Source organism: Nycticebus coucang, chromosome 8, assembly GCF_027406575.1.
Source record: "Nycticebus coucang isolate mNycCou1 chromosome 8, mNycCou1.pri, whole genome shotgun sequence".
Classification (NCBI taxonomy): Eukaryota; Metazoa; Chordata; class Mammalia; order Primates; family Lorisidae; genus Nycticebus; species Nycticebus coucang.
In genome coordinates this window covers 55761108-55787577 of record NC_069787.1, presented here as the reverse complement: position 1 = coordinate 55787577, position 26470 = coordinate 55761108, and the positions used below count along the sequence as shown (strand labels likewise).

Here is a 26470-nt window from a genome sequence, read left to right as displayed (position 1 = left end):
ATGGTCACCTATAATCCTAGCTCCTCGGGAGGCTAAAGCAAGAGAATTGCTTGAGCCCAAGAGCTTAAGGTTGCTGTGAGCTGTGATGCTATAGCACTCTACCAGGGGTGACAAAGTGAGACTCTATCTCAAAAAAAAAAAAAAAGAAAAAGAAAAGAAAGAAAATACCACAGAATGTTTATAGTTGATGGTCTCCAAAACTATGGAGGTATTTAAAGTAAATATATATATATAATTTTTTTTTTGAGGCAGTCTTACTTGTCGCCCTCAGTAGAGTGCTGTGGTGTCATAGCTCACAGTAACCTCCAGCTCTTGGGCTTAGGAGATTCTCTCCCGAGTAGCTGGGACTACAGGCACCCACCACAACACCTGGCTATTTTTTGTTGCAGTTTGGCTGGGGCCCGGTTCGAACCCACCACCCTAAGGGCTGGCGCCCTACTCATTGAACCACAGGTGTCACCCAAGAATATTGATGTCTTCCTGAGAGATTCTTATTTATTTGTTTTAGGGTATGGTCTGGATATTAAGATTTTTAGAAGCTCCTTAGTTGATCAGTTCACTCTAATGTGCAGCCAGGAATGTGAATTACTACCCTGTATTTCACAGAGGAGAAAACTCAGAGGCCAGCATCTTATGGTTTCTAAGTCAGAGCTCTTCCCACTATGACCCACACATCTTCTGGCTCTTTGAGGGTAACAAAAATTCAGATTTGCTTAATATATATGGCTATGTAACGACTCCCATTCCATCGCTGTGCTTTTTCAGTAAGACTAAAAAATTCTTCCAGACTGCAAGATCTGGGTTCTTTTTATGGAAGTCCTTTGACCAGCCATCAGAGTCTGTCTACTCAGTGTTTCTCAGGCCTCCATGTGCAGATGAATCACTTGGGGATCTTGTTTAAACAGATTCTAATTCAGCTGGTCTGATGTGGGACTTGAGATTCTTCCTATCTAATGTACCCCAGGTGATGACAGTGGTATTGGTACATGGACCACTTTTAAAGTTAACAAGATTCTAGAGCACAGATTCCTACTCTTGGCCATGTATTCCTAATCTGCATAATGATTGGGTGATGGCTTACCAGTAAAGTGGTTCTCAAAGTGGGAATCACTTAGGAACTTATCAGAAATGTAAATTCTCTGGCCCCACCCTAAACCCAGTGAACCAGAAACTCTGGAGTTAAGTCCAAGATATCTGTGTCTTAATGAGTCTTTCAAGTGATTCTGTGCAGGCTAAAGTTTGAAAATCACTGCTGTATACAGATGATGACTGTTACCTCAAAAGTCAGCTATAAGTTAAAACACAATTAGATCCAAAGTACCTGCTTCTCAGCTACCCAGGTAATGGCACATTATTCCTGTCCCATCTTCATCCCCATCCTTGAAGGGATGTGATGACAGAGGTGGCCAAAAATGACAAGGAATGACAAGTAAGACCAAGCAACAGCCACAGTGACAATATCCTCTCTGGCTCCTGAAGCCCTGGAGAGACTCTCAAAAACAAACTTGAATGTGATGATTCTCAGAGCATAGTGCTCTACTACCCACATCTAAATCACTTGGTGTTGGGGGTTGGGGTGGGGAGGAGTTGTTAAAATGCAAATTACAGTGCCCTACTCAAGCTTAATTTTTTTTTTTTTTTTTTTTTTTTTTTGGCCAGGGCTGGGTTTGAACCCACCACCTCCGGCATATGGGACCGGCGCCCTACTCCTTGAGCCACAGGCGGGAAATGCTAAGGAATATGCATTTCAACAAGCACCTCTAGATAACTGTTTCTGATGCACAGTAATGCTTGCAGACGGTTGAGCTAATGCAATGTATCTCAGTGATTATTGCCTTTCAAAATCTCTTAGAGAGCTTTTAAAAAATAGATTCCTGAGCTTTACCCCTCAGAATTCTGGTTCAGTAGGTCAAGAGTGGGGCCCAAGAATTTTATTTCTTTTTTCTTTTTAGAGAAAGGTCTCACTTTGTCACCCTCAGTAGAGTGCTACATCACAGCTCACAGCAACCTCCAGCTCTTGAGCTTAGGCGATTCTCTTGCCTCAGTCTCCTGAGTAGCTGGGACTACAGGCGCCCTCCACAATGTCTGGCTATTTGTTGTTGTTGTTGCAATTTGGCTGGGGCTGGGTTCAAACCTGCCACCCTCTGTATATAGGGCTGGCGCCCTACTCACTGAGCCACAGGCGCTGCCCCAAGAATTTTATTTCTATCATGCTCTCAAGTAATGCCAATACTGCTGATCCACAAACCACAATTTGAGTAACAGGCTGTAATTTTTTTTATAAAACAGGAATAAATAAGTTGTGCAGGTAATAAATCATTCCACCCAGAGATTGAAAGAAACTTTCAGATTCATCAAGTCCAACCTCAGCAAATGGTTGAATTTATTCCACAAAAACCCCACTAAGTGGTCAGTCCTTTTGAATGCTTTACCAACAAGGGGGTAAAGCAACAAGGATTATTTACCAACAAGGGTCCTACCACACCAGAGATAAATCATTTACTGAAATCAGCTGAATCACTGACTATCAACTAATGACTTACTGTGTGCAAGTCTCTATGTCAAGTGTTAATGAAGATAAATGAGTTTTCTTAGGGCATCAGGGAGTGATAACTAAAGATTAAAGTTCTCTTTTCTCTATCACCACTACTATTCAACATTATGCTGGAAATTCTAGCCAATGCAATCAAGCAAGGTATCCAGATGGGGGCAGAGGAGGTCAAACTCTCACTCTTTGCTGATGATATGATCTTACACTTAGAAAACCCCTTAGACTCACCTGCAAAACTCCTGGAAATGATCAAGAAATACAAAATGTTGCAGGTATAAAATCAACGTCTACAAATCAGTAGCCTTTGTATATGCCAATAACAGCTAAGATGAGAAGCAAATCAGGACACAATTCCCTCTACAATAGCTTCAAGGAAAAAGAATATACCAAACAAAAGAGGTGAAGGATCTTTTTTCTTTTTTTTTTTTTTAAATCAGAGTCTCACTATGTCGCTCTTAGTAGAGTGCCATGGCGTCACACCTCACAGCAACCTCAAACTCTTGGGTTTAAGCGATTTTCTTGCCTCAGCCTCCCAAGTAGCTGAGACTACAGGTGCCAGCCACAATGCCTGGCTATTTTTTGTTGCAGTTGTCATTGTTGTTTAGCTGGCCTGGGCCAGGTTCAAACCCACCGGCCTCAGTGTATGTGGCTGGTGCCATAACCACTGTGCTATAGGCGCCAAGCCAGAGGTGAAGGATCTTTACAAAGAGAATTATGAAACCCTAAGAAAAGAAATAGCAGAGGACATTAACAAATGGCTCAATGCAATCCCCATTAAAATACAACATCATATTTTGAAGAATTAGAAAAAAGAGTACTTCATTTTATATGGAACCTGTACAAAGCTAGAGGCATCACTCTACCAGACTTGCGGCTATATTACAAGTCCACAGTAATCAAAACACAAAAACAGAGACACAGACATATGGAACAGAATAGAAAACTAAAGCTGAAACCAGTCTCTACTTGCCATCTGATCTTTGACAAACCAAACAAAAGCATACAGTGGGCAAGAGAATCCCTATTCAACAAATGGTGCTGGGAAAACTAGATAACCACATGTAAGAGACTAAAACTTGACCTGCACCTTTCATCACTTACAAAAATTGACCAAAGATGGATGAAAGATTTAAATCTAAGACATGCAATGATAAAAATCTTAGAAGAAAGAGTGGGAAAAACTCTTGATGTTGGACTGGGGAAAGATTTTATGACAAAGACTTCAGTGGGCATCACAACAACAAAAATTAACAAATGGGATTTAATTAAGCTAAAAAGCTTCTGCACAGCTAAGGACACAACTAGTAAAGCAAAATGTCACCTTTAGAATGGGAAAAGATATTTTCAGGGTATGAATCTGACAAAGTGTTGATAACTAGAATCTACAAAGAGTTCAAATTAATCAACAACAAAAAGAGCAAACAATCCCATCTACACCACTGGACAAGAGATATGAACAGAACCTTCTCTGATAAAGACAGACAAATGGCTAACAAACATTTGAAAAAATGTTCATTATCTCTGATCATCGGAGAAATGCAAATGCAACCCTAACCCCAGTGAAAATAGCCCATATCACAAAGTCTCAAAGCTGCAGATGCTGGCGTGGATGTGGAGAGAAGGGAACACTTTTGCACTGTTGATGGAACTGCAAACTTCCCTTTTTGGAAGGAAATATGGAGAATCCTCGAAGAACTCAAATTACACCTCACATTTGATCCTGAAATCCCATTACTAGATATCTACCTAAAAGAAAAAAAAATCATCCTTTTATCATAAGGACATTTGCACTAGACTGTTTATCACAGCTCAATTTACAATCGCCAAAATGTGGAAATAACCTAAATGCCCACCAACCCAGGAATGGATTAACAAGCTGTGGTATATGTATATCATGGAATACTATTCAGCCATTAAAAAGTTGGAGACTTTATATCTTTTGTATTAACCTAGATTGAGTTGGAATGCATTCTTCTTGGTAAAGTATCACAAGAATGGAGAAGCAAGTATCCAGTGTACTCAATACTAATATGAAGCTAGTAGACAATCTAATACACACCAACATAAGAGAAAAATTCAAATTAATTCAAGGTGGGGGTTGGGGAAGTGAGGGAGAGGGGCCACAAGGATGGGGGGCACAGTGTATGGCACACCTCTGGGGGCAGGACACAATTATAAGAGGGATTGTATATAACAAATGCAGTCAGTGTAACCTAATTCTTGGTACACTAAATGAACCTGAAACAATAAGAAAAAAAAGCTCTCTTTTCTCACTTTTATTTAAATATGTGTTTTTACTGTGGTACTATCAAAGCATACTACTGTTTATCCATATAATGATAAAATATGAGACAAATGTCTATGATAACGTGATGCATAGAACTTTCACTAATTTTTTATTTTTTCCTATAGGTGGGCATGGAGCAGCATTATGAACTTGGAAAGTATTTAAGAAAAAGATACAAAAACTTCTTGAATGATTCCTATAAACATGAACAGGTAAGTTGGGGAGCCTAATGTGTGGGATCTTTAATCCTCGAAACAATGCTGCATATGTTAAAGTACTTTTTCTATTTTCCGAAGACTTAAATAAGTCAGAGATCTTGTTTACAAACATACTTCTCTTCATACAATTCTTTTCCTATGGGTGTCTTGCCCTTCTTCTAATACCTTGTCAGCTCCACAGAAGAAAGTCTTATGTTTTCTCTACGTCGGCTTCTGTTTTGATTTTTCTGTTCTAGGTTTATATTCGAAGCACAGATGTTGACCGGACTTTGATGAGTGCTATGGCAAACCTTGCAGCCCTGTTTCCTCCAGAAGGTATCAGCATCTGGAACCCCGGCCTACTCTGGCAGCCCATCCCAGTGCACACAGTGTCTCTTCCTGAAGATCAGGTCAGTAGATTAGGAAAACTGGGAGATTCCTCATGGGCCTGTGGGAGGAGGACAGGCTGCTCATACTCGTGGATTTGGGAGTCTGGACACTCCTTGGGCTATAGAGTTTTAATTCTTCTTTAAATCAAAATGTAAAGGACAATATAAGACATGGAAAGCCCTAGGCAACTGAGAGTAGGAACCAAATTTTCCTTTGCATCTTTATCATCTACTTTGTTTTGCCACTCTTTCAACTTTTGGCAGTCTCTCTCTCTCTCTCTCTCTCTCACACACACACACACACACACACACACACACACACACCCCTCCCAGTGCTCTCTGTCTTAAATTCCCAGGCTTTTGGTGCCCCACACAGGTTTTTTCCCTCCCCAGAATATCCAAAGATATCTATACCTACCAAACACTCCTCCCTTCATAAAAAAATCACATTTCTAAACAGAGGAAAAAAGAAAGATTTGAGGGTATAATTGGTGCCCAACATTTTATATGTATCCTTATGTTTATCCTTCATAACAAACTTTAAGGGATAATATTATTGTTTTCCTTTTATAGTGATAGAAATAAGTGCTGAGAGATTCAATAACAAACAAAATTGATCAAAAGCTACATCTCTGGCAAGCATTACATCTAGATGTAAAACAAGGCATATTTCATTCCAGAGCTATTTTCTTGCCTGTAAAATAGTGGACCAAAAGCTTTAGCTGAATATTAGAATTACTTGGGGAGTTTTGAAAAAACCTTGATGCCCAGGGCACTCCCCGTAACAAATCAGAATCTTTGAGGGTTGAATCCGGGCATCAGGATTTTAGATGATTCCAGTGGGGAGCCAAGTTTGAGAACCAGTTCCACAAACCAAGCTGCATGAATGGGCCTGTTGGAGAGAAAGTCTCAGATTTAATATATAGGATGGGACTGACCAGGAACTCTTAAACTTCTCAGAGGAACTGATATTTTTTGAAATAGCAATAGATAAATCTAACTAATCTTCCAGATGTAGAACTTAAGACTATATGAAAGAAATAGTTTGAGGCAAAGAATTTTTTCCTAATTTCCTTGCAGTCACATCATAGGCATGACCATCTCATCTCTTTATGGCTAAAGCTTAGCCTGACTGCAGGACCTAGCATTTTATTTTACTATTTTTTTTTTTTTTTTTTTTTTTTTTTTAGAGACAGAGTCTCACTTTATGGCCCTTGGTAGAGTGCCGAGGCATCACGCAGCTCACAGCAACCTCCAGCTCCTAGGCTTAAGTGATTCTCTTGCCTCAGCCTCCCGAGTAGCTGGGACTACAGGTGCCCGCCATAGCACCCGGCTATTTTTTGTTGCAGTTTGGCCGGGGCTGGGTTTGAACCCGCCACCCTCGGCATATGGGGCTGGCGCCCTACTCACTGAGCCACAGGTGCAGCCCCATTTTATTTTACTATTAATGGATATTTATTATAAATATTTTTGTTAGCATCTACTACATGCTTTTTTTATTATTATTATTGTTGGGGATTCACTGAGGGTACAAAGAACCAGGTTACACTGATTGCCTTTGTTAGGTAAAGTCCCTCTTATAATTCTGCCCTGTCCCCAAGAGGTATGTCACACCCTGTGACCCTCCCCCACCCCTCTCCCTACCTCTCCCTGGACCCCCTTCCCTCACCCCCCAACATGTACTAGGTCATTAATTGTTCTCATATCAGAATTGAGTACATAGGATTCCTACTTCTTCATTCTTGTGACATTTTACGAAGAATAATGTGTTCTACTTCCATCCAGTTTAATACAAAAGATATCGAGTCTCCATCTTTTTAAATGGCTGAATAGTATTCCATGGTATACATATACCACAGCTTGTTAATCCATTCCCAGGTTGGTGGGCATTTAGGCTGTTTCCACAAGGACTGAGCAATTTTCCAGTGATCTCTAGGGTATATTACAATCCTTCTTGTCCTGCCAGGACTCCTAGAAATTTGACTTTACTGCTGCACCTAGTGACTTAAGGGTTTTTCCCAACTGCTTTGTAGGGAACATCACTGGAGGTGGATCCAGTCCAATCATTTTTCTGATATTTCTTAAAAAGATGGAAGTATGTATATCTTTTTGCTTCACAGAATCAGAAGTAAAATATTATTATTGTGTTCTTAAGAATTTGGGAATATTTTCTTCCAAAAGTTTTCTTTTTTTAAAATCAGTTTTACCACAGTCTTTTCTGCAGAGATAAAGACTGAATACCAGCACCAAATTTAGCCAAATTTAGACAAAGGTAGCACTGAACCCTTGTTCCTGAATGACGATAATTAGATAACGGTAAAGAGAATGCAGGTGCTGTTAGAATAGGAAGATTGAAACAGGGTAAGAGTGAGGTAGAGAAAAGCAAATAGCATCATCTACCTATCACGTCCAGCTTCCCACTCACTAAGGTGAAAAATATTCTCTCTAATATCAATTAAGGAGTCTAACAGCCAGGCACGGGTGGCTCACACTTATCATCCTAGCACTTTGGGAGTCTGAGACAGATGGGTTGCTTGAGCTCAAGAGTTCAAGACCAGCCTGAGCAAGACCCCATCTCTACTAAAAATAGAAAAAGTAGCAGGGCATTGTGGCAGGTTTCTTTAGTCCCAGCTACCAGGAGTTTGAGGTTGCTGTGAACTAGGCTGATGCCACGGTGCTCTATCCAGAATGACAGAGTGAGACTCTGTCTCCAAAAAAAAAAAAAGAGGGGGAGGAATCTAACAAAATCGATGAATCAATGCAAGGTTATTCCCAGAGCTGTGCTGAGAGCTATACAGAAGGGGGAGGCCAGTGTCTTCCCTAACTCATTTGTTTGATGAAAGCAGATTAGCATGTGACAAACTTGTAGAAGACATTGATTGCAGAGAGTGGTGGATGAATTCAGAGAATGAAACATAAGTGGAGCTACCCCAGAGCCATCATTGAAGTCTTCATGGAGAGACCGAGAACCTGAACCAGACCTCACGAGAGGGGTAGGAAAGGAGAGGAAGGCAGCACAAAAGCATGTCACTGAGTAAACATGCAGAGTGCTAGTTATTCTGTGTCCAGAGTCCATATTTAGCAAGAATGAAAATATGATTGAATAACTAACTGTGTTAGGCACAGATTAGAGAATCCAAACTTAGTAGCCAAAAGAAATCTTTTTTTGTTTGTTTGGTTTTTTTTGTTTTTTGAGACAGAGTCTTAATTTGTCACCCTCAGTAGAGTGCCATGGCATCACAACTCACAGCAACCTCCAACCCCTGGCCTTAGGAGATTCTCTTGCCTTAGCCTCCTGAGTAGCTGGGACTACCAGTGCCCACCACAACGCTTGGCTGTTTTTTGTTGCAGTTTGGCCGGGGCCAGGTTCGAACCCACCACCCTCATTATATGGGGCCGGCACCTACCCACTGAGCCACAGGTGCCACCCACCAAAGAAATCGTAAGCTGAAAGAAAGGAAGTATGATGTTAGAAGAAGGGCTGGATTTGAGATTTGGAAACACAGGTCTGAGAGCCTACTACCAATTCAGATACATGACCCTGAACCCCCCTCCACCTCCACTTTCTTTTCTGTAAAATAGGAACATGGTACTCACCTAACTTCCTCTTAGGAACTTGTGGAAATCATCAGTTAAGAAATGGGGAAAAAATGGAATACTGCATTGTAAATTATAGCATTCTGGATTCATGTCTGGGTGATTGTTCTTTTTACTTTCAGCCTGACAATTTTTTGGATGAGAAAACTAAACTTAAGGGTGGTTAAGTAATTAGTGAACAGTCCTTTGCTTTTTCCCTCAGTAATATCATTTCTCCTCTGGAAAAATTTGAAATCCATGCAGGGAAATTTAGACTTAAAGTAAATGGACATAAAAGAAACCTATATACATCCTTTTATATTATACACATGTGCTGATAGTGTTTTGAGGCATTTCTTTTGGCTGACAATAGCTTGTGAGAAAAAGACAGTGGAGCCTCAGAGGACAACTGTTGAAGTAATTAAGAAATATAGAAATGACCACCAACCCAGGAATGGATTAACAAGCTGTGGTATATGTACACCATGGAATACTATTCAGCCATTAAAAAAAATGGAGACTTTACATCCTTCGTATTAACCTGGATGGACGTGGAAGACATTATTCTTAGTAAAGCATCACAAGAATGGAGAAGCATGAATCCTATGTACTCAATTTTGATATGAGGACAATTAATGACAATTATGGTTATGGGGGGGAAACAGAAAGAGGGAACGAGGGAGGTGGGTGGGGCCTTGGTGTGTGTCACACTTTATGGGGGCAAGACATGATTGCAAAAGGGACTTTACCTAACAATTGCAATCAGTGTAACCTGGCTTATTGTACCCTCAATGAATCCCCAACAATAAAAAAAAAAAAAGAAATATAGAAATGAAAGGCTAAAATTAGATGGTAAAAAGTGTTATAGGAAGGAAAACAAGGTAAGGTGACACAGAATCAGAAGTGTCAAACAGGCAGCAGCTTGTGTTTTCTGAGCAGCTATTATATGTAAGCTCTGTTAATTGCTGCATTGACAATATGGCAATTAATAAGAAGAGCCTGGTTCCTACTGAGTGTATATTTTATAGGAAATAGATGATAAAAAGTAAATAAAATAATTTCAGGTAGTTATGAGGTCTTTGAAGGAAATAAAACAAGTTAATAAGATAGCGGGATGGCTAGAAGGGTGGAAGTCAGTTGGTGAGTGATCCAGGCAGAACATTTTATGCAGAGATCCTAGGCCTGTGTGTTCAGGGGACAGTCAGAAGGCCCACGGTGTTGCTGGAGGGGAGTGAGGGACAAATCATAGTAAAAGAGGACAGAAAGTTGTCTAGGGGTCAACTCACGTAGACTCGTGTAAGTCATGATAGTGAGTGTGGATTTTATTCCAGGTAAAATGAAAAGACAAAGGAAGTCATAAATCACCAAGCAAAATGATATGATTGATGTTTTTAATAAAGGTTAATTGTTAATAAGTTAAAAATAGTGGTGTAGCAGCTACAAAGAGAATGAGTTGTGGAGGCTGGTAGACCAAATAGGAACTCCTGCAGCAGTTGAAATGCAGGTGATGGTGGCTTGGACCAGGAGAGGACAATGGAGGTAAAAAGGCCTATTTTGGATATATTTTGAAAGTAGACAAACAAGTGGTTAGTCTGTGAAGAGGTTGATAAATTTTGGCATTGTAGTAGAGAAATTACAAAGAGGAAACAGTTAAAAATGAAGAAATTGAGTTCAACTTTGCACATGTTAAATTTGAGGAAGAAGTATCCAAATTAATGATATCCATCAAGAGTGAGAAATACAAGATTAGCCACAGATGGGAAGTAAGGATCATACTATAAACTTGAAAGTCACTGACCTGTGGGTTATATTTAAAACTACCAAGGCTGTCAAATCTGACCTCATTTTAAGAAGATCACTTGAAATACATTTTTCTATATATTTAATATGTACCCTTTCCTTTAACAACCTCAAATCTGCAAGAACTAAAGCCAATAAATGCTAAATTGATCTCTTAAGATTCTGTCCACAACCTCCAGTTAATTACTTCACACCTGAGTGTGCGTGTACACATGTGCACACAGATGTGCACCTAGTGCTGGAAATGAAAGGGGCTGGGAAGAAACAGGGTAAGTTTTCATTCACATGGAATACTAGGAAGTGTGAATGAATATTTGCCAACAGCATACCCCTATTTAGGCAAATTTATGAAAGAAAATAAAAATGAAGGTTTTCAGTTCTGGGTGCATATCCTGTTTTAAAACCTGTGCGCCATTTGTCTCTTTCCCTTCAATTTTAAAATTTCCTTTCAGCTCAAAATACCTTTGAATCTCTTATTAAGGTTGCTTTGGACCCGATGAGGAACACACAATATTGCTGCAACTCCATACACAGAGTTCTTCTGACTAATAAAGTTCTTATGATTTTTCTTTTGTCCTCAGTTGCTACACCTGCCTTTCAGGAACTGCCCTCATTTTCAAGAACTTGAGAGGGAGACTTTGAAATCAGAGGAATTCCAGAAGAGGCTACATCCTTACAAGGTTAAAAATTAGTGTTACTTAGTGAGCTACATGAGGGTGAGGGCCAAGGCAAAGGATGAAGCTTTAACATCCTAAAAGTATGGGATGAATGTTTCTGTTGGGCGCTGGTTAATGAAGAAAGTCATCACTCCCTGATCCCCTTGCCTGTGCAGGGGCCACAAATCAGTACAGAAGTCTGTTGTTTTTGAATCCTATACCTATATCCCTGAAAGGAACCAGGTGCGAGTGAGTGGCTGGATGAGAATAAATTCAAGTGCAAAATATCTGCCCTATGGAGGCTGAAGGCTGGGACTATTGTCTTCATCATATACAAAGGAGGGTCTTTTTTGTTTCTATGTTTCTTTGTGAAATACACCATTTCAGGATTATCCAAAAGGAAGATATAATGTTTTGTACTCTTAAAAATAATATTTTTCGGTGGCACCTGTGGCTCAGTGAGTAGGGCACCAGTCCCATGTACTGAGAGTGGTGGGTTTGAGCCCAGCCCTGGCCAAATTGCAACAACAGAAAAAATAGCCGGGCATTGTGGTGGGCGCCTGTAGTCCCAGCTACTTAGGAGGCTGCGGCAAGGGAATCACCTAAGTCCAAGAGCTGGAGGTTGCTGTGAGCTGTGACACCATTGCACTCTACTGAGGGTGACAAAGTGAGATTCTGTCTCTAAAAAAAATAAAATACATAATCTTCTTCATCATTAGTACATTCACGTGGCTCAAATATCAGAAAACATAAAAAGAAATACAGTGGAAAGTCTGTCGATGACCCTACAGGTAACCGCTGGCATTAATTTCTTCTGTAGTCTTCTAGTTTCTTTATGTATATGCAAACAAAAATACAGGGTGAACATAAAGTTCATAAGCAATTTAAAATAGTAAACTATTCTGATGGTTTCCTCTTTTATTACATAAAAGTGATATACTAATCACAGAGTTGGGTACCTTGGGATTTTTTCCTTTTTCATTTAACAAAATATCTTGGAAATATTTCTAAATCTGCACATGAAGAGTTTTCTAATTCTTTTTTTAGACAGAGTTTCACTATGTCACCCTCAGTAGAGTGCTGTGGCATCACAGCTCACAGCAACCTCAAACTTGTGGGCTTCAGCGATTCTCATGCCTCAGCCTCCCAAGTAGCTGGGACTACAGGCGCCTGCCACAATGCCCAGCTATTTTTTGGTTGTAGTTGTTGTTTAGCAGGCCTGGGCCGGGTTTGAACTCACCAGCCCCTCTGTATGTGGCCAGCATCCTAACCACTGAGCTACGGGCACTGAGCCAAGTTTTCTAATCTTATCTTTCTTTTTTACAAAAGTATAGTATTTGTATTTATGAATATACTTTATTTAACCTTATTGATGGAAAAGTGGGTTGTTTCCAATCTTTTATTTTTGCAGTCTGTGTGAATACCTTGTACATCTAAATATTTCCACAAGAATATCCAGGGGATAATATCCCAAAAGGAGATATTATGGGCCAATTTGAAACATTATCAAGTTACCTTCCAAAGAAACTAGACCGCTTTCCACTCCTATCAGCATTGCTTGAGAGTGCCAATTTCTCCACGGTCTTGCCAGTAGTGTATGGGAAACTCTGGGAATATTTGCCAATCTTATAATTGAAAAATGGTGTCACTTCACTTTATGGGGGCAAGACATGATTGCAAAGGGGACTTTACCTAACAATTGCAATCAGTGTAACCTGGCTTATTGTACCCTCAATGAATCCCCAACAATAAAAAAAAAAAAAGAAAAGAAAAATGGTGTCACTAGAAACATCTCCTCTAAAACCAGGAATAAGACCAGGAAGCTGGCGGCTCCCATAGTATAGTGGTTATGGCACCAATCACATGCACTGAGGGTGGCAGGTTTGAACCTGGCCTGGGCCCCTAAACATCAATGACAACTGCAACCAAAAAAATAAATAGCCAGGCATTGTGGTGGGTGCCTGTGGTCCAGCTACTTGGGAGGTTGAGGCAAGAGAATTGCTTAAGCTCAAAGAGTTGGAGGTTGCTGAGAGCTATGACACCATGGCACTCAACCGAGGGCGACATAGTGAGACTCTGTCTCAAAAAAAAAAAAAAAGACCAGGAAGCTTACTATCATCACTATTATACAACATTGTTCTCTGTTCTCTAGTACTTATCTCTTATGATGAATAAGCTTGGGTATCTTCATCAGGCTCAGTGACACTCCTTACCTCCTTTTTTAATTCATATCCCTTGACTATTCTTCTTTTAACTTATTTGTTTTCTTTTTTTTTCTATATGTCTTATAGGATAGTTTTCTATATATTGTAACATTTCTGTCCCTGCTATGAATGGTGGGGAGTTTTTATTTGTTTGTTTGACTATCCACTTTGCTTACAGTGTTCTTGCCATGTAAGTTGAAAGTGTATCCATATATTCTTTTTTTTCTGCCCCCCATCCTTCCCTTCTTCCCCTCTCTCCACTTCCTCATACACCTACCAATATATTCTTATATGGCTTCTACAGTTTGAGTCATATTTAGAAAAGCATTCCCCTCTGCTAGGTTATAAAAGCAGTCTGCAATATTTTCTTCTGATTCTACTAAAGCTTCATTTCTAAATTTATATGTTGCATCTATTTACAGTTTATGCCAGTGTTAGGTATGAGGTAGGTATCCTGCTTAAGCTTTTTCTCAAAACATTATCTAATTGCCCCATCACTATTTATTGAGTAGTTCATCTTTCCCCACTAATTTAAATTATTACATATTAAAATGTCCACATACCTGTGGTCTATGTTTGGAGTTTTTCTTCATATCAAGTGTTCTTGCTAGCCAAAGCCACAGTATTGGTAGCTTTCTATATTTTAAGATTTTATATGATTTAATATCTAAAAGGTTGGTATCTTTCAGAGTGCTACTTTTTCTGAATTTTCATGGCTGTGTTTTAACTTTCTTTGTGAACTTTAGAATCAGTTTGTCTAGTTCCAAAAATAATTATGTTCTGATTTTTAGTGTTTTTATGTACATTAGGATTATATCAAATTTATAAATTAAATGTATAAATTACTCTTTTTCAGATTTACAACATCTGCACATAATGGTTTGCCTCTACTTTTCTAAAATTCATACCCCTGTTTCTTTCTTTCTTTCTTTCTTGTATAATAAGCTGGGACTTAGAGTACAAGGTTACTTGGCAGTGTAGGTAGTGGGCATTCTTGTCTTCTTCTTTTTTGTTCTTGTTGCAGTTTGAACCCCCACCTTGGTATATGGTGCCAGTGCCCTAATCACTGAGCCACAGGCGCCTCCCTCTTGCCTTATTCTTGATTTTAAAAGTTTTTTTCCTATTAAATATGCTGGCTTTTGGATCAGAATAGTTATATTTTTATCAAGATCACAGTATCCATCTTACCTTTTTTGAGTATTTCTTTAAATCAATTTTTGTTGTTTATACTTTTGAAAGATCTCTCTAACATTTTTAATATAATCAAGTTATTTTTCTCCTTGGATCAACTATTATGATTAATTATTTCCATAGATTTACTAACATTGAGTACTCTTTACATTTCTCAAATCAAATGCATTTATTTTAACTTGACATTGAATTATTTGCTAGTATTTTACATAGGTCTTTTATATTGATATTTACAAGTGACACTGAACTATAGTTTTATTTTGAGGACAATCTTTGTCAATATCAATGTTATACTTAATCCACAAAAAAAAATATTGAAAGTTTTTCTTTTTCTGTATTCCATAATAGTTAAAAGATCATTAGAATAATTTACTCTTGAAAATCTTGGAAGAATTTCTCCAAGAAATCATCTGTTTCTGGAGGTTTTGTGTTTGGGAAGGTGATAGTGGTAGCTCTCTAACAATTATTTCTATTTATTTTTTGGAAATCTTTTGAGATCAGTATTGGAAAATTGTAGTTTCCTAGAAAATTTAACCATCAAACAGACAATATCTTCCAAAAGGCTTCCCTGAAATTGCTGTCAATATTAGCAGTCAGATAGCTGAGTGTTGGTTCTCTGGCAATCCCAGAATAATATAAAACCTGGCAAAGTGTTTGTATTCCATCCTGATTTCATATTTATAGCCAGAGACTAGGTCCTGTTTCTGTTGTGTTTTCCTGGGATGCTTTGGCCAATGATATGCTTTCCCTTCTCACCTGGACATTCATTTCCATGTTGAGTTTTACTTCACCTACTTCTAAAACGAATATGGAACCGTGCACTTCAATCTGATTCCAGTATAAACCAGAAACATGTGGCAGTAAGCTCTTAAATTTTATCTGCTCTTAAATGTAAAAATGAGAAATTATCAGTTAATGAGAATACAATTATTAAACTTGGCATTATCATAGCCAATATTACCAGTACACTTTTGTGTGAAGAACAACAGTTCTCAACAGGAACAAATTTGCTTCATATGGAACATTTGACAATATCAAGAGACATTTTGGGTTACACAACTGGTAGAATAACAAAGCCACTGGCATTTCGTGAATTGAGGGTGAAGTTACTACAAAATATTCTACAATGTACAGGATACCCCTGTGATGAAGAAATTATCCAACCCAGAATATCAATGGCACTGAAGTTGAGAAAGTTTCATATAGAAAAAATATTTCTCTGTTTGTGTTTCAGGATTTTATAGAAACCTTGCCAAAACTTTCAGGATTCCATGGCCACCAGGACCTTTTAGGAATTTGGAGTAAAGTCTATGACCCTTTATATTGTGAGGTAAAAAAAAAAAAATCAAAGATCAACTTTCAGTCTTATTTCATGATTCATGCTTATTTTGAAACAGATGAATGCATCTTTTCTTTTTTCCAGATGTGTTACTTACGTTTCCTTTGACCTTGAAACATAATTCAAGACTTCCTTATATTAACTGGATAATCCTAACTTCTTCTTTTTTCTATTATTTATGTTTTCACCCTTTAGAAAATTACAAGCAGAACTGCTTTGCTTCTATGTGTTCCCACTTATTTATTTTGTAGACACTCAAGAATGCTGGATTCCTGTCCTGGATTTTAATGAAAAAAAAAACAAAAACAAAACAATGTTATTATACAGAAAGAAGGGGAGAAATTACCTGGATTTCTAGTTATAAAAATAAGCAAGCCAGGGTGGTGCCTGTGACTCAAAGAGTAGGGCACCCGGCCCTGGCCAAAAACTGGAAAAAAAAAAAAAATAAGCAAGCCAACTGTAAGCCAGGCTGTTGAAATTCACTTATCAACAAAGAAACCCTTATTCTGCAATGGTTGGGGCTCCATAAATTATGATGGTGTTTTTCCAGGCTATGTGGTGTTTGTCACTCACCGCGCTCCACCTTCTGGCCAAAAGGAGTACTCTCTGTTCCTGTTTTCCCTGCCCTTTGTACTAAATCCTGGGGCAGGATTCTGACCACAGGCCTGACTTATCCACTTGTGATTTTGAAGTCACCATGGGACTCTAGGGGGCAGCAATTACTTCTAATAGTTCTGTCTCAGAAACAAAGGACACAGTTTACCCCCTCCTTGATAGAGTTAATTCACCCACTCACTTACTACTTTCCCTGTGTTTTCACTTTATGGCCTTATAAAAGACTCTTTGGTGGACACAAGAGCTCACATTTTAGTTCTACTCTTGATTTTTTTTCTTCTTCACTGCAGCTTGATCTGATACTGTTGCAAAATGTGGCTATATTACAGGGTACTTTTTCATATCTTGCTTATTTTCTCTGTAGGTCACTCACTTAGCTTTGATCTCCTTTCATGAACTCCTTCTCTCTCATTCCTGCCTTTGAAACTGGGGGACTCCTTATCAACTCTTCCAAATGGGTAATAAATATTGCCACAAGGTCTCTACATGACCTGCTTGCAGTTACTCACCAATTTAACAAGTATCAAGTACCTATACTCTACATGCTGTGCAGACTTTCCCCAAGAGTCAGTGAACAAGAAGTTGACGGGATGGATGTATATTATTGTAAACGGGCCTCTCGGGAAGCTCACTCAGCTTTTAAGGAAGAGCCTTGACCCTGTCAGCTTGTATCTTTCCCAAAGCTTCATAGAAAGATTTCTAACCCTTCCTGAAGGCATGAGGGACAGTCTTGCCCTATTGTACTCTTACTCTGCAAAACGTGAGTCACCCATTGTCTCAAAGTTCAGCCAAATGCTGTGGACTTGGCAGGAAGGGAAAATTAGTTCCTCTAAATTTCTCTTCTGAAAATCAATACCACTGCTTATCCCAATATAAAATTTTCTTAGAAAGAAATGACAGGTTGAAAATTAGTTCCTCTAAATTTCTCTTCTGAAAATCAATACCACTGCTTATCCCAATATAAAATTTTCTTAGAAAGAAATGACAGGTTGAAAAAGACTGGCCCCAGTAGTTCTTGTGGGGGCAAAAGAATTTAAAAATGAACCAAGAAGGCAGTCATAAATTAAAATACATACACCGTTTCTTCTTTATTCTTTGCTGCAGAGCGTTCACAATTTCACTTTACCTTCCTGGGCTACCAAGGACACCATGACTAAGTTGAGAGAATTATCAGAATTGTCCCTCCTGTCCCTGTATGGAATTCACAAGCAGGAAGAGAAATCTAGACTCCAGGGGGGTAAGTATGAAAAAATGAGAGGAGCATATTGGATCTGTGACAGGGTGATCTGGGTCTGAGCTTTCTCTGATCAGCTGCATGACCTCAGGCCACTTACTCACCAGCTTCCACTCTGCACAGTGGGGATCATAATGGTATCTACTTCACAGATGGGATTCAAATGAATGTATGTATACAAGGGCCTAGGAAAAGCAGTACTTTCTACACAAACACTGTTAATAAACAGTTTTTCTATAATCATCAATAGCACCCACTCTGGACCTTAATTTTCCCATCTGGAAAACAAAAGCTTTGGCCTAATGCTAAATGATACTTTCCATCCCTTCTATGTTAAAAGATCAAGGATTTTTATCTAAGCCCATGAAAAGCAATCATTCTGGTGGCTTAGAATATGAATTTTTCAAGTGGGAAGTATGATAAAAATGGCCTATTTTCCTGAAACCCTGAGTGGTGGCCCTTGTTTTAGCTGGTAATACACTTTTCAGACTAATTATGCTCTGTAATTTATGCTGCAATTGACAAGTTCATGGCACACCTTATAGTATTCCATTAGTGTTGAAAGGTGTTGGGACTTATTTATGAGTGATGCCCCTTCTTCGTTAGAATTGGCCCTTCAGAGAAAGAATGCTGAATTCTTCTAATCAGGATAAGCCGGTGGAAGAAAAAACCCAGGACCAGGAAGGACAGAGATAGATGCTGGGACTGCAAGGACAGCTGTGTAGGCAGGCCAAGATTCCTGGGTTTCAGGTTTAGATGTCATTAAAATAGGTGTTAATTTTTAAAACTAAAGATGAAGAGTAAGAGAATGTCCATCATGTCAGACTGACATAATGAGGAAAGTCCAGGCTACAGGGTATGTTCCACATGAGGCTGACACATGCATTCGAGATATTTTGAAGAGACTAAAATAATCACATCAGGATTCTAGCCATTGCCAGACCCTATTCACCACGGGATCAGGACATGTCCATCAGAATCCCAAGAGAATACACACAGGTAAAGCATACTGGGGGCTTGACAAGACTGGGAGGGTGTTCACTCAGGGCCATGTAACTAGAGGAAGGATTCAGACCACTGACCAGAAGAGGGGTCAATTAAAGCTAGAAAGCAGGGCTGCATGCCAGATAAAAAGAGTGAGGCAAGCTGTAGCTTCTCATGAAGTATGAAACCAGGGTGGTCAGGAGCAAATTCATATAAGATGAACAAAGTAGGTTGAGGCAAAATTTTAAGGCAGTGGCGGTTAATGATGTGAGGATGTTGCAGACCTGCTGTTAAAGGAGTCCTGGCTGTCTGGCACAGAGGCAGACTTCATAGAAATATGCAAGGTCTTACGCCACATCAGGGGCTGGAAGAAGAGAGAGCATCAAGAGAGGAGGCTTAGGTAGAACTTGGAGTGTTGGGAAAACTTACTCAGCAGGACACAGACTGTGTGTAGGGGCAGAGCCCAGGAAGAAACTCAGTCTTTCGTGCTTAACAACAAAGATTCAGAGGATACCCATTAGCCATATATGCACCAGGCCTCATTTCTGGCCTACCAAGTGCCATCAGGATGACTCAGTCCCAAGCCTCATCAGATGGAGGAAGTCAGACTCTTGATTTATTTCCTCCACCCTACTCATGATGGATTCAGAAGTCTAGCCCCTCATTACTCAAAGTGCAGTCCATTTTCCAGCATATCAGCCTCACCCGGTGGTTGGCCAGCAACGCAGAATCTCAGGCTCCACCCCCGAACCAGCTGAATCGGAATCTGCATTTTAATAAAATTCCAACTTGATTTGTACCAGACAGGAGTTGACAGTAGTCTAATAATTGGTGCTGAGGTATGGATATGTGAATAAAAAGTGGAGTTTTTCTTAGACACCTGCTCATGTTTCCACTTTTCTCCTCCCCTGGCTCTTGGAAGATTGCATTCGAGAGAATCTACTTCTTCCTGGATCTGAGTTTCCCCATCTGATGAGGGGATTGAATTAGATTCTGTCTCTAAGTGTCCTTCCCTGAGATGTACTCTAGTCTTGGGCTCTGAAGGCCAGCAGTCATGTTTACCCAGCTGTCCTACTTTCTGGACAAAGTCCAGTGCCGTTGGTAAGCCAGCCAGGAAATTCGTTTCTGTGCGGTTCTGCCAAAACACAAGCTGAGACTGTTGTTCAGATTTGAGAGAGTTTGGTCACCTCCCTGCTTGCTGAATGATGAAGCAGCTAACAGGTTCCCGCACAGAAACATGCTTCACCTGGGGGATACAGAGCAGGGAAGGAACATCAGCACTGTGACCAGCATCTTTTTTTTTCTGTCATTTAGTTTCAAGAGTGTCACTGTTCAGTAAGATACATACATACACACACATATACAAAAAAACAAAAACAAAAAACCTTAAGGTTAATTTAGGAACATATGGCTGATCAAATCAGTTGAGATCTCTTCTTGCTGTAGGCAATTGGTTGGCAAACTGCTGTCTGTCAGCCAAACCCAGCCCACTCCCTGTTTTGGTAAATGAAATGTTATTGGAACATGGCCACACACATTCCTTTATGCTTTGTCTATGACTGCTTTCATGCTACCACCAGAGTTAAGTAATTACAACAGATCTTATGACACATCAAGCCTAAAACATTTACCATCTGGCCTTCTACAGGAAAGGTTAGCCAATGTCTGCTGCAGTCCAGGAGAGAAGGAAATAAAGTTTATGTCTTCAGAGCAATGACATGTTGTCTGGTTTATGTAGATTTAATAAAGGATGCAGGAGGGAACTTAGAAGGTAGCTTTATACTACAGTGTGGTCTAATTATTAATAAGGTTTTACCATGCTAGATTCAAAGCCCGACTTCTTATAAGTTGTACAAGACAAGTTGCTGAGCCTCTCTGACCCTTGGTTTCTTCACCTATAAAACAGAATATTGGAGTGCTAGAGCCTTGGGATAATTATGACATTTACTCCTGGGACAGAGGTATAGTCATCCCAGAGCCAAGAACTGATCCCATATTCATTACCAAAAAGGCATCTGTTGACAAAGGGCAGGTTGCTGATTGCAAGTGGCTGTCATCCCTCTCAGAAACTTGGCCATGCAGTTTAGTATCAACATGACATAATGACCAAGCCACGGCAATCCTCTCTAGGATGGAGGGATTGAGACCTGCTACAGATGCAGCATTTAAGTTCTTCCCTTCACAGTTAAGGAAATCCACCATCTACATAAGGAGCAGATCACCCATCCCCTTAGTTAACCCTTTATTATACTTACTGTCACATAGACTTATCTCTTCTTACTATTTTAGGAGACTTTTGCGGGCAGGGATGATGTCTGATTCACTTAGCATGGTATTAGGCCCATCACAGCTGCTGTGTGTGTGTTTGCTGAGTGGGGAGCAGAGTCTGGGATTATAGTCAGTCTGTTAACAACAATGCCTTGCACATTACCAAACACACACACATAAACACACATGTCCCGCTGGCGGCACACCCCACACACAGCCAGGAAAGCACATGCATAATAGAGGGTCCAACTGTGGAAGTCCCTGAGGCAACCTGGCCCTCAGAAACAGTCTGGCACCAACCACAAGGTGCCCACAGTCTTCAGCATCTGAAAATATGGTGAAGACTGAAGGCTGTGCACCTGCCTCTCAGGAGCAATGGCAGTTAGGTTTTTAGATATGAAGGCCAAAAAGGTTTCCTCTACTGAAGACAGAACCTCAGGAAGAAGCTAAAGATGCTGGTTACCCCCTAATAGTGTTACCTGAGGTAACCTAGAGAAATGGTCCACAGAAAACAGTCCATGACCTGGGTAAACATCTAGAGAGCTGCCTTCTCCCATGGCCTCCAGCGGGTCTGACTGCCAGAGAGGGAAGAAGAGGGGTGAAGACAGGCACGTGTCTGCCATGGTGTCATTTCAGGTCTGCTCTGGAGAAGGGCACTGGCTAACAGCTGTCTTGTGTGATCTGAAATGTCATGTGCAATTCCTTCCAAGCATATCAGCCTCCTAACCTGAGCCTTAACAAACTGGTCTCGCGGGCCTGGTGTGCCAGTGCTGCTCTTGGTTTCCTCCCATTGAGTTGCTTAATGTCTCTGGGCTTCAGATTTCCCACCTGTAAGTGAGGTATAAGACAGAGTAGAGATTCAGTAAAAAATGTGTATAAATCATTTTTAGCACACTTCAGATGCTTAACCAAAAGTGAGTCTTTCCTTCTCAAGTCATAGAAGGGAGATCCCCCACCTAAGAAGTGACAAAAAGCCCAAGAACTAAAAGATCAGCCTATATCTGTTTCTGCTGCAGTGTTTACCTATCTTTTTTAAGGTGTTCTGGTCAAAGAAATTCTCAATCATATGAAGAGTGCAACCCAGGCATCAAGCTACAGAAAACTTATCATGTATTCTGGAGTAAGTATTTTTGTCTTCGTTTAATATCCATTTGTTCAAATGCATAATCTCAGAGCATGGGGCCTCATCTTCATGACTCAGAAGAGGGTAGGCACCTGTGCAGAATTTTTAGAATTAAATGTATCATAGAGGGATTTATAATCTAATCCTTGTAAATCTAATTTATAATCTAATACTTACAAGAAGGCATATAAATAAGTAAACACCATACAAAACAGTATGGAAATGCCATACAATCAAGTATCCTAGTGTCTCAGAAAAGGAAGCCACCTCTTCTGTTCTGGAAGGATGAAAAGAGAAGCAGGAAGTCTTCCTGGAGGAGGCAGCTCATCCAAAACAAGATGGAAGAGGTTTGTATGTGACTCCTCACCGGTGTGTAGGACATATGAATTATTAAGATAGAGGTGAAAGGCCTGGAACATTATATGGAAAAGTTAGCCCCAAAGTAGTAAATGTTAACTGTGTTGCCCAAAACTTAATAGCCACATGTAACTATTTTAAAAGTAATTATGATTAAACAGAGTGAAAAATTAAGTCCTTCAGTTACACCAGCCACATTTTAAATGCTCAATAGCCACATATAGTCAGTGGCCACTCAGTTGGACAGTACAGATATAGAATGTTTCCATCATTATAGAAAGTCATATTAGATAGCCTGATACTAAGTCTCTTTGGTTACTGTGGAGAGGAGCAAGGAGGCCAAGGACAATGCCCTGCGTTGTTTGCTCGGGGAGTCAGGGCAGGGCTGATGGGATAGGAAGAGCATTTCAGAAATTAACACTTCCGGGCAGCACCTGTGGCTCAGTGAGTAGGGCGCCGGCCCCATATGCCGAGGGTGGCGGGTTCAAACCCGGCCCCGGCCAAACTGCAACCAAAAAATAGCCAAGCGTTGTGGCGGGCGCCTGTAGTCCCAGCTGCTCGGGAGGCTGAGGCAAGAGAATCGCGTAAGCCCAAGAGTTAGAGGTTGCTGTGAGCCGTGTGACGCCACGGCACTCTACCCGAGGGCGGTACAGTGAGACTCTGTCTCTACAAAAAAAAAAAAAGAAAGAAATTAACACTTCCTATAGAATGACTAGATGTTTGTAGCAGGATATAGTACAGAAAGCCTTTGTAATGTAGAAAAAGGGAGAGACAGCCTAAAACTAAGGCAGCAATAGTATGGGAAAAGTGGTAGGTGGATTGCAAGGAAAGCTGAGTGTGCATGTCTCAGTGATGAATGGGAATGAGAATGGAAGGAAATGATGTGGAAAGTGAAGCAACAGATGGAGGTAACAAGCTTTCAGGTCTCCCTGGCAAGAAGGGTGGAAGAGTTAACAGAAGTGATCTTGGGCCAAGTGAATGTATTGAGTAGACAAGGGGTTTGAATTGCCACAGGGACATCCAAGCAGAAAACTCCAGATAGTAAAGGATAGAAGAGGGAGAGGGAAGAATTGCAGCTTATGTTTGGGGCTAACTTAGGGAAAAAAAAGAAAAGAGAGAGAAATCTTGGAGATGAAAGACTTCCATCTTGCAACAGAAGCCAAGGGAAAGGGCAGTGTTGGGGGAAAGTCTAGGGCTGTGTCATGCATTCGAGTAGCTGCCCGTGTTGTCTGTGATGAAAAGGGCACAGGTGCCTACCCTCTTCTGAGTCAGTAGTGTGCTGACTCTTCCTCCTATTCCCTAGCACAAAGAATTTCTTAGCTGGAGTTTGGCTGGAGAAAGCCATGTTTTCATCCAAGAATGTGAAAGGTGATTAAAGATATACAATACAGAATTTTGCTTATTATCAGGGCTCTAAATGAAACAGACTAAAGAAATAGAGGGAGCAGAATATACTGCTTCCTAGAGAGTGGCAGCCCTGCAATTAGTCAATTTGGCCAGTTTTTATAGTTTCTAATCTGGTTTCCAGTTTTTACTTGTTACGTGACTTCTAGTAAGTCATATCTGAAACTTTCTTCTTTTCTCCCTTAGATTGCTTCTAATTCCTTGTTGTTGTTGTTGTTTTGTTTTGTTTTGTTTTAGAGACAGAGTTTCATTTTGTCACCCTCAGTAGAGTGCCGAGGCGTCACAGCTGACAGCAACCTCCAGCTCTCGGGCTTAGGCAATTCTCTTGCCTCAGCTTCCTGAGTAGCTGGGACTACATGTGCCTGCCACAATGCCTGATATTTTTTTTGTTGTTGTTGTTGCAGTTTGGCAGGGGCCGGGTTCGAACCCGCTACCCTCGGTATATGGGGCCAGTGCCCTACTCACTAAGCCACAAGCACCATCCTTTTTTCTTTTTGGAGACAGAGTCTCACTATGTCCTCTATGGTAGAGTGCTGGGCATCACAGCTCACAGCAACCTCAAACTCTTGGGCTTAAGCAATTCTCTTGCCTCAGCCTCCCCAGTAGCTGGGACGACAGGCGCCCACCACAACGCCTGGCTGCTTTTTTTGTTGCAGTTGTCACTGTTGTTTAGCTGGCCTGGGCCGGGTTTGAACCCACCACCCTCAGGGTATGTGGCCGGCTCGGTTACCACAGTGCTATGGACATGGAGCCCTAACCCCTTTTGAATATACATATGCTGCCCTATGGTTTAGGCAGCCAAATTTTATTCCCTATTGTAAATATGAAAATCAAGGATCTGCTAAGATTAGGTATCTAATCAGTGGCAAACCTGGCATGGAAAACTACTCCCCTACACCTCCAGCCACTCTGAGATCAGTAGTTAACTTTATAATTTATAAGCTGCACCCTCAACTTTCTTAAATTTTATCTACCCTAAACATTTATAACTTCATACGCTCTCCCACAACTTTGAATCACAGATAAGCTGATCTTTTTTCTTTTTCTAGACAGAGTCTCATGCTGTCGCCCTCGGTAGAGTGCCATGGCGTCACAGCTCACAGCAACCTCAAACTCTTGGGCTTATGTGATTCTCTTGCCTCAGCCTCCCAAGTAACTGGGACTACAGGTGCCCACCACAACGCCTGGCTATTTTTTGGTTGTAGATGTCACTGTTGTTTGGCAGGCCCAGGCTGGATTCGAACCCACCAGCTCTGGTGTATGTGGCTGGCGCCCCAGCTGCTGATCTACAGGTGCCAAGCCAGACAAGCTAATCTTTAGAAAAATGTAATCTAGTATTTATGTGTTCCAAAATACTTTAAAATTTAATGAAACAAGCTAAAGGAGAGATAGGCTTTACTGGGAAAAGCAATAGGACTTAAAATTAGAAAATTTAGTTCAAATTTACTTTCTCCACTTGGGGGTTATGTAACATTAAGTTACTTCTCTACGTTTTAGTTTTTCCAAAATAATGGTATTTATGTAAATCTTATTGCCTAGCATGTGGAAAATGTTCTTTTCCTCTCTACTTATTAAGTCATTGAGGGTATGGGAAGTTTCATCAAATCAGAAGTCATCATGGTGTTCTGGAAGTACTAAGTATCCATTGATTGTAAATCTAAAATAGAGGTTTAAAAAATGATGGGCTTCCATCTTTGCAGCATGACACTACTGTGAGTGGCCTACAGATGGCGCTAGATGTTTACGATGGAATCCTTCCTCCCTATGCCTCCTGTCACTTTATGGAACTGTACCTTGACAAGGGGTAAGTATCTAAGTGCTTGGCAAAATCAGCATCACTGACCCCAGGTTTTGTTATCGTTGTCTTAAGTATTGTTGTGTCTGTGTATCTTTGGTTTGTGATTCAGAGAGAAAAATGGCGGTGAGTAACAGTATCTTTGGTAGTCATGGCTCTTTTTTTCTTTGTTTTTATGAACACTTTTATTGGGATATAGTGTGCATACACAGTAGATGAAAAATTGAAAGAACTACCCTAGTTGACATAAATTAATTTTTTAAAAAATTCATGCAAGCATTACATTATTTTCTTGGAAAACACAGACTGATAGATGGCAAGAGAAAAATTAAATTTCTTAATGGTCATATATCTTTCAATCAAAGACTTTAAATGTACCCATTCACTTTCTGGTGATTTATATCCACTGGTCAAGATTCTTAAAGTACATCTTCTGACTGTTATTTACCTTGTTGTGACCTGATGTGGCCCTCCTCAGCTGATCATGGTCTAGCTCGAAC

General features: G+C 40.2%; 1 protein-coding gene across 2 annotated transcripts in view; it reads left to right on the top strand.

The window, feature by feature from the left end:
- The window catches only part of ACP3 (acid phosphatase 3), a 50850-nt gene that overhangs the window by 8352 nt on the left and 16028 nt on the right, over positions 1-26470 (top strand). For both annotated transcript variants that reach the window (XM_053599510.1, XM_053599511.1), the window contains exons 3-9: positions 4964-5050; positions 5293-5445; positions 11382-11480; positions 16086-16181; positions 17910-18042; positions 22329-22411; positions 25876-25979. In XM_053599510.1, the coding sequence (XP_053455485.1) occupies positions 4964-5050; positions 5293-5445; positions 11382-11480; positions 16086-16181; positions 17910-18042; positions 22329-22411; positions 25876-25979 (755 nt within the window). The remainder of the gene's footprint in view (positions 1-4963; positions 5051-5292; positions 5446-11381; positions 11481-16085; positions 16182-17909; positions 18043-22328; positions 22412-25875; positions 25980-26470) is intronic.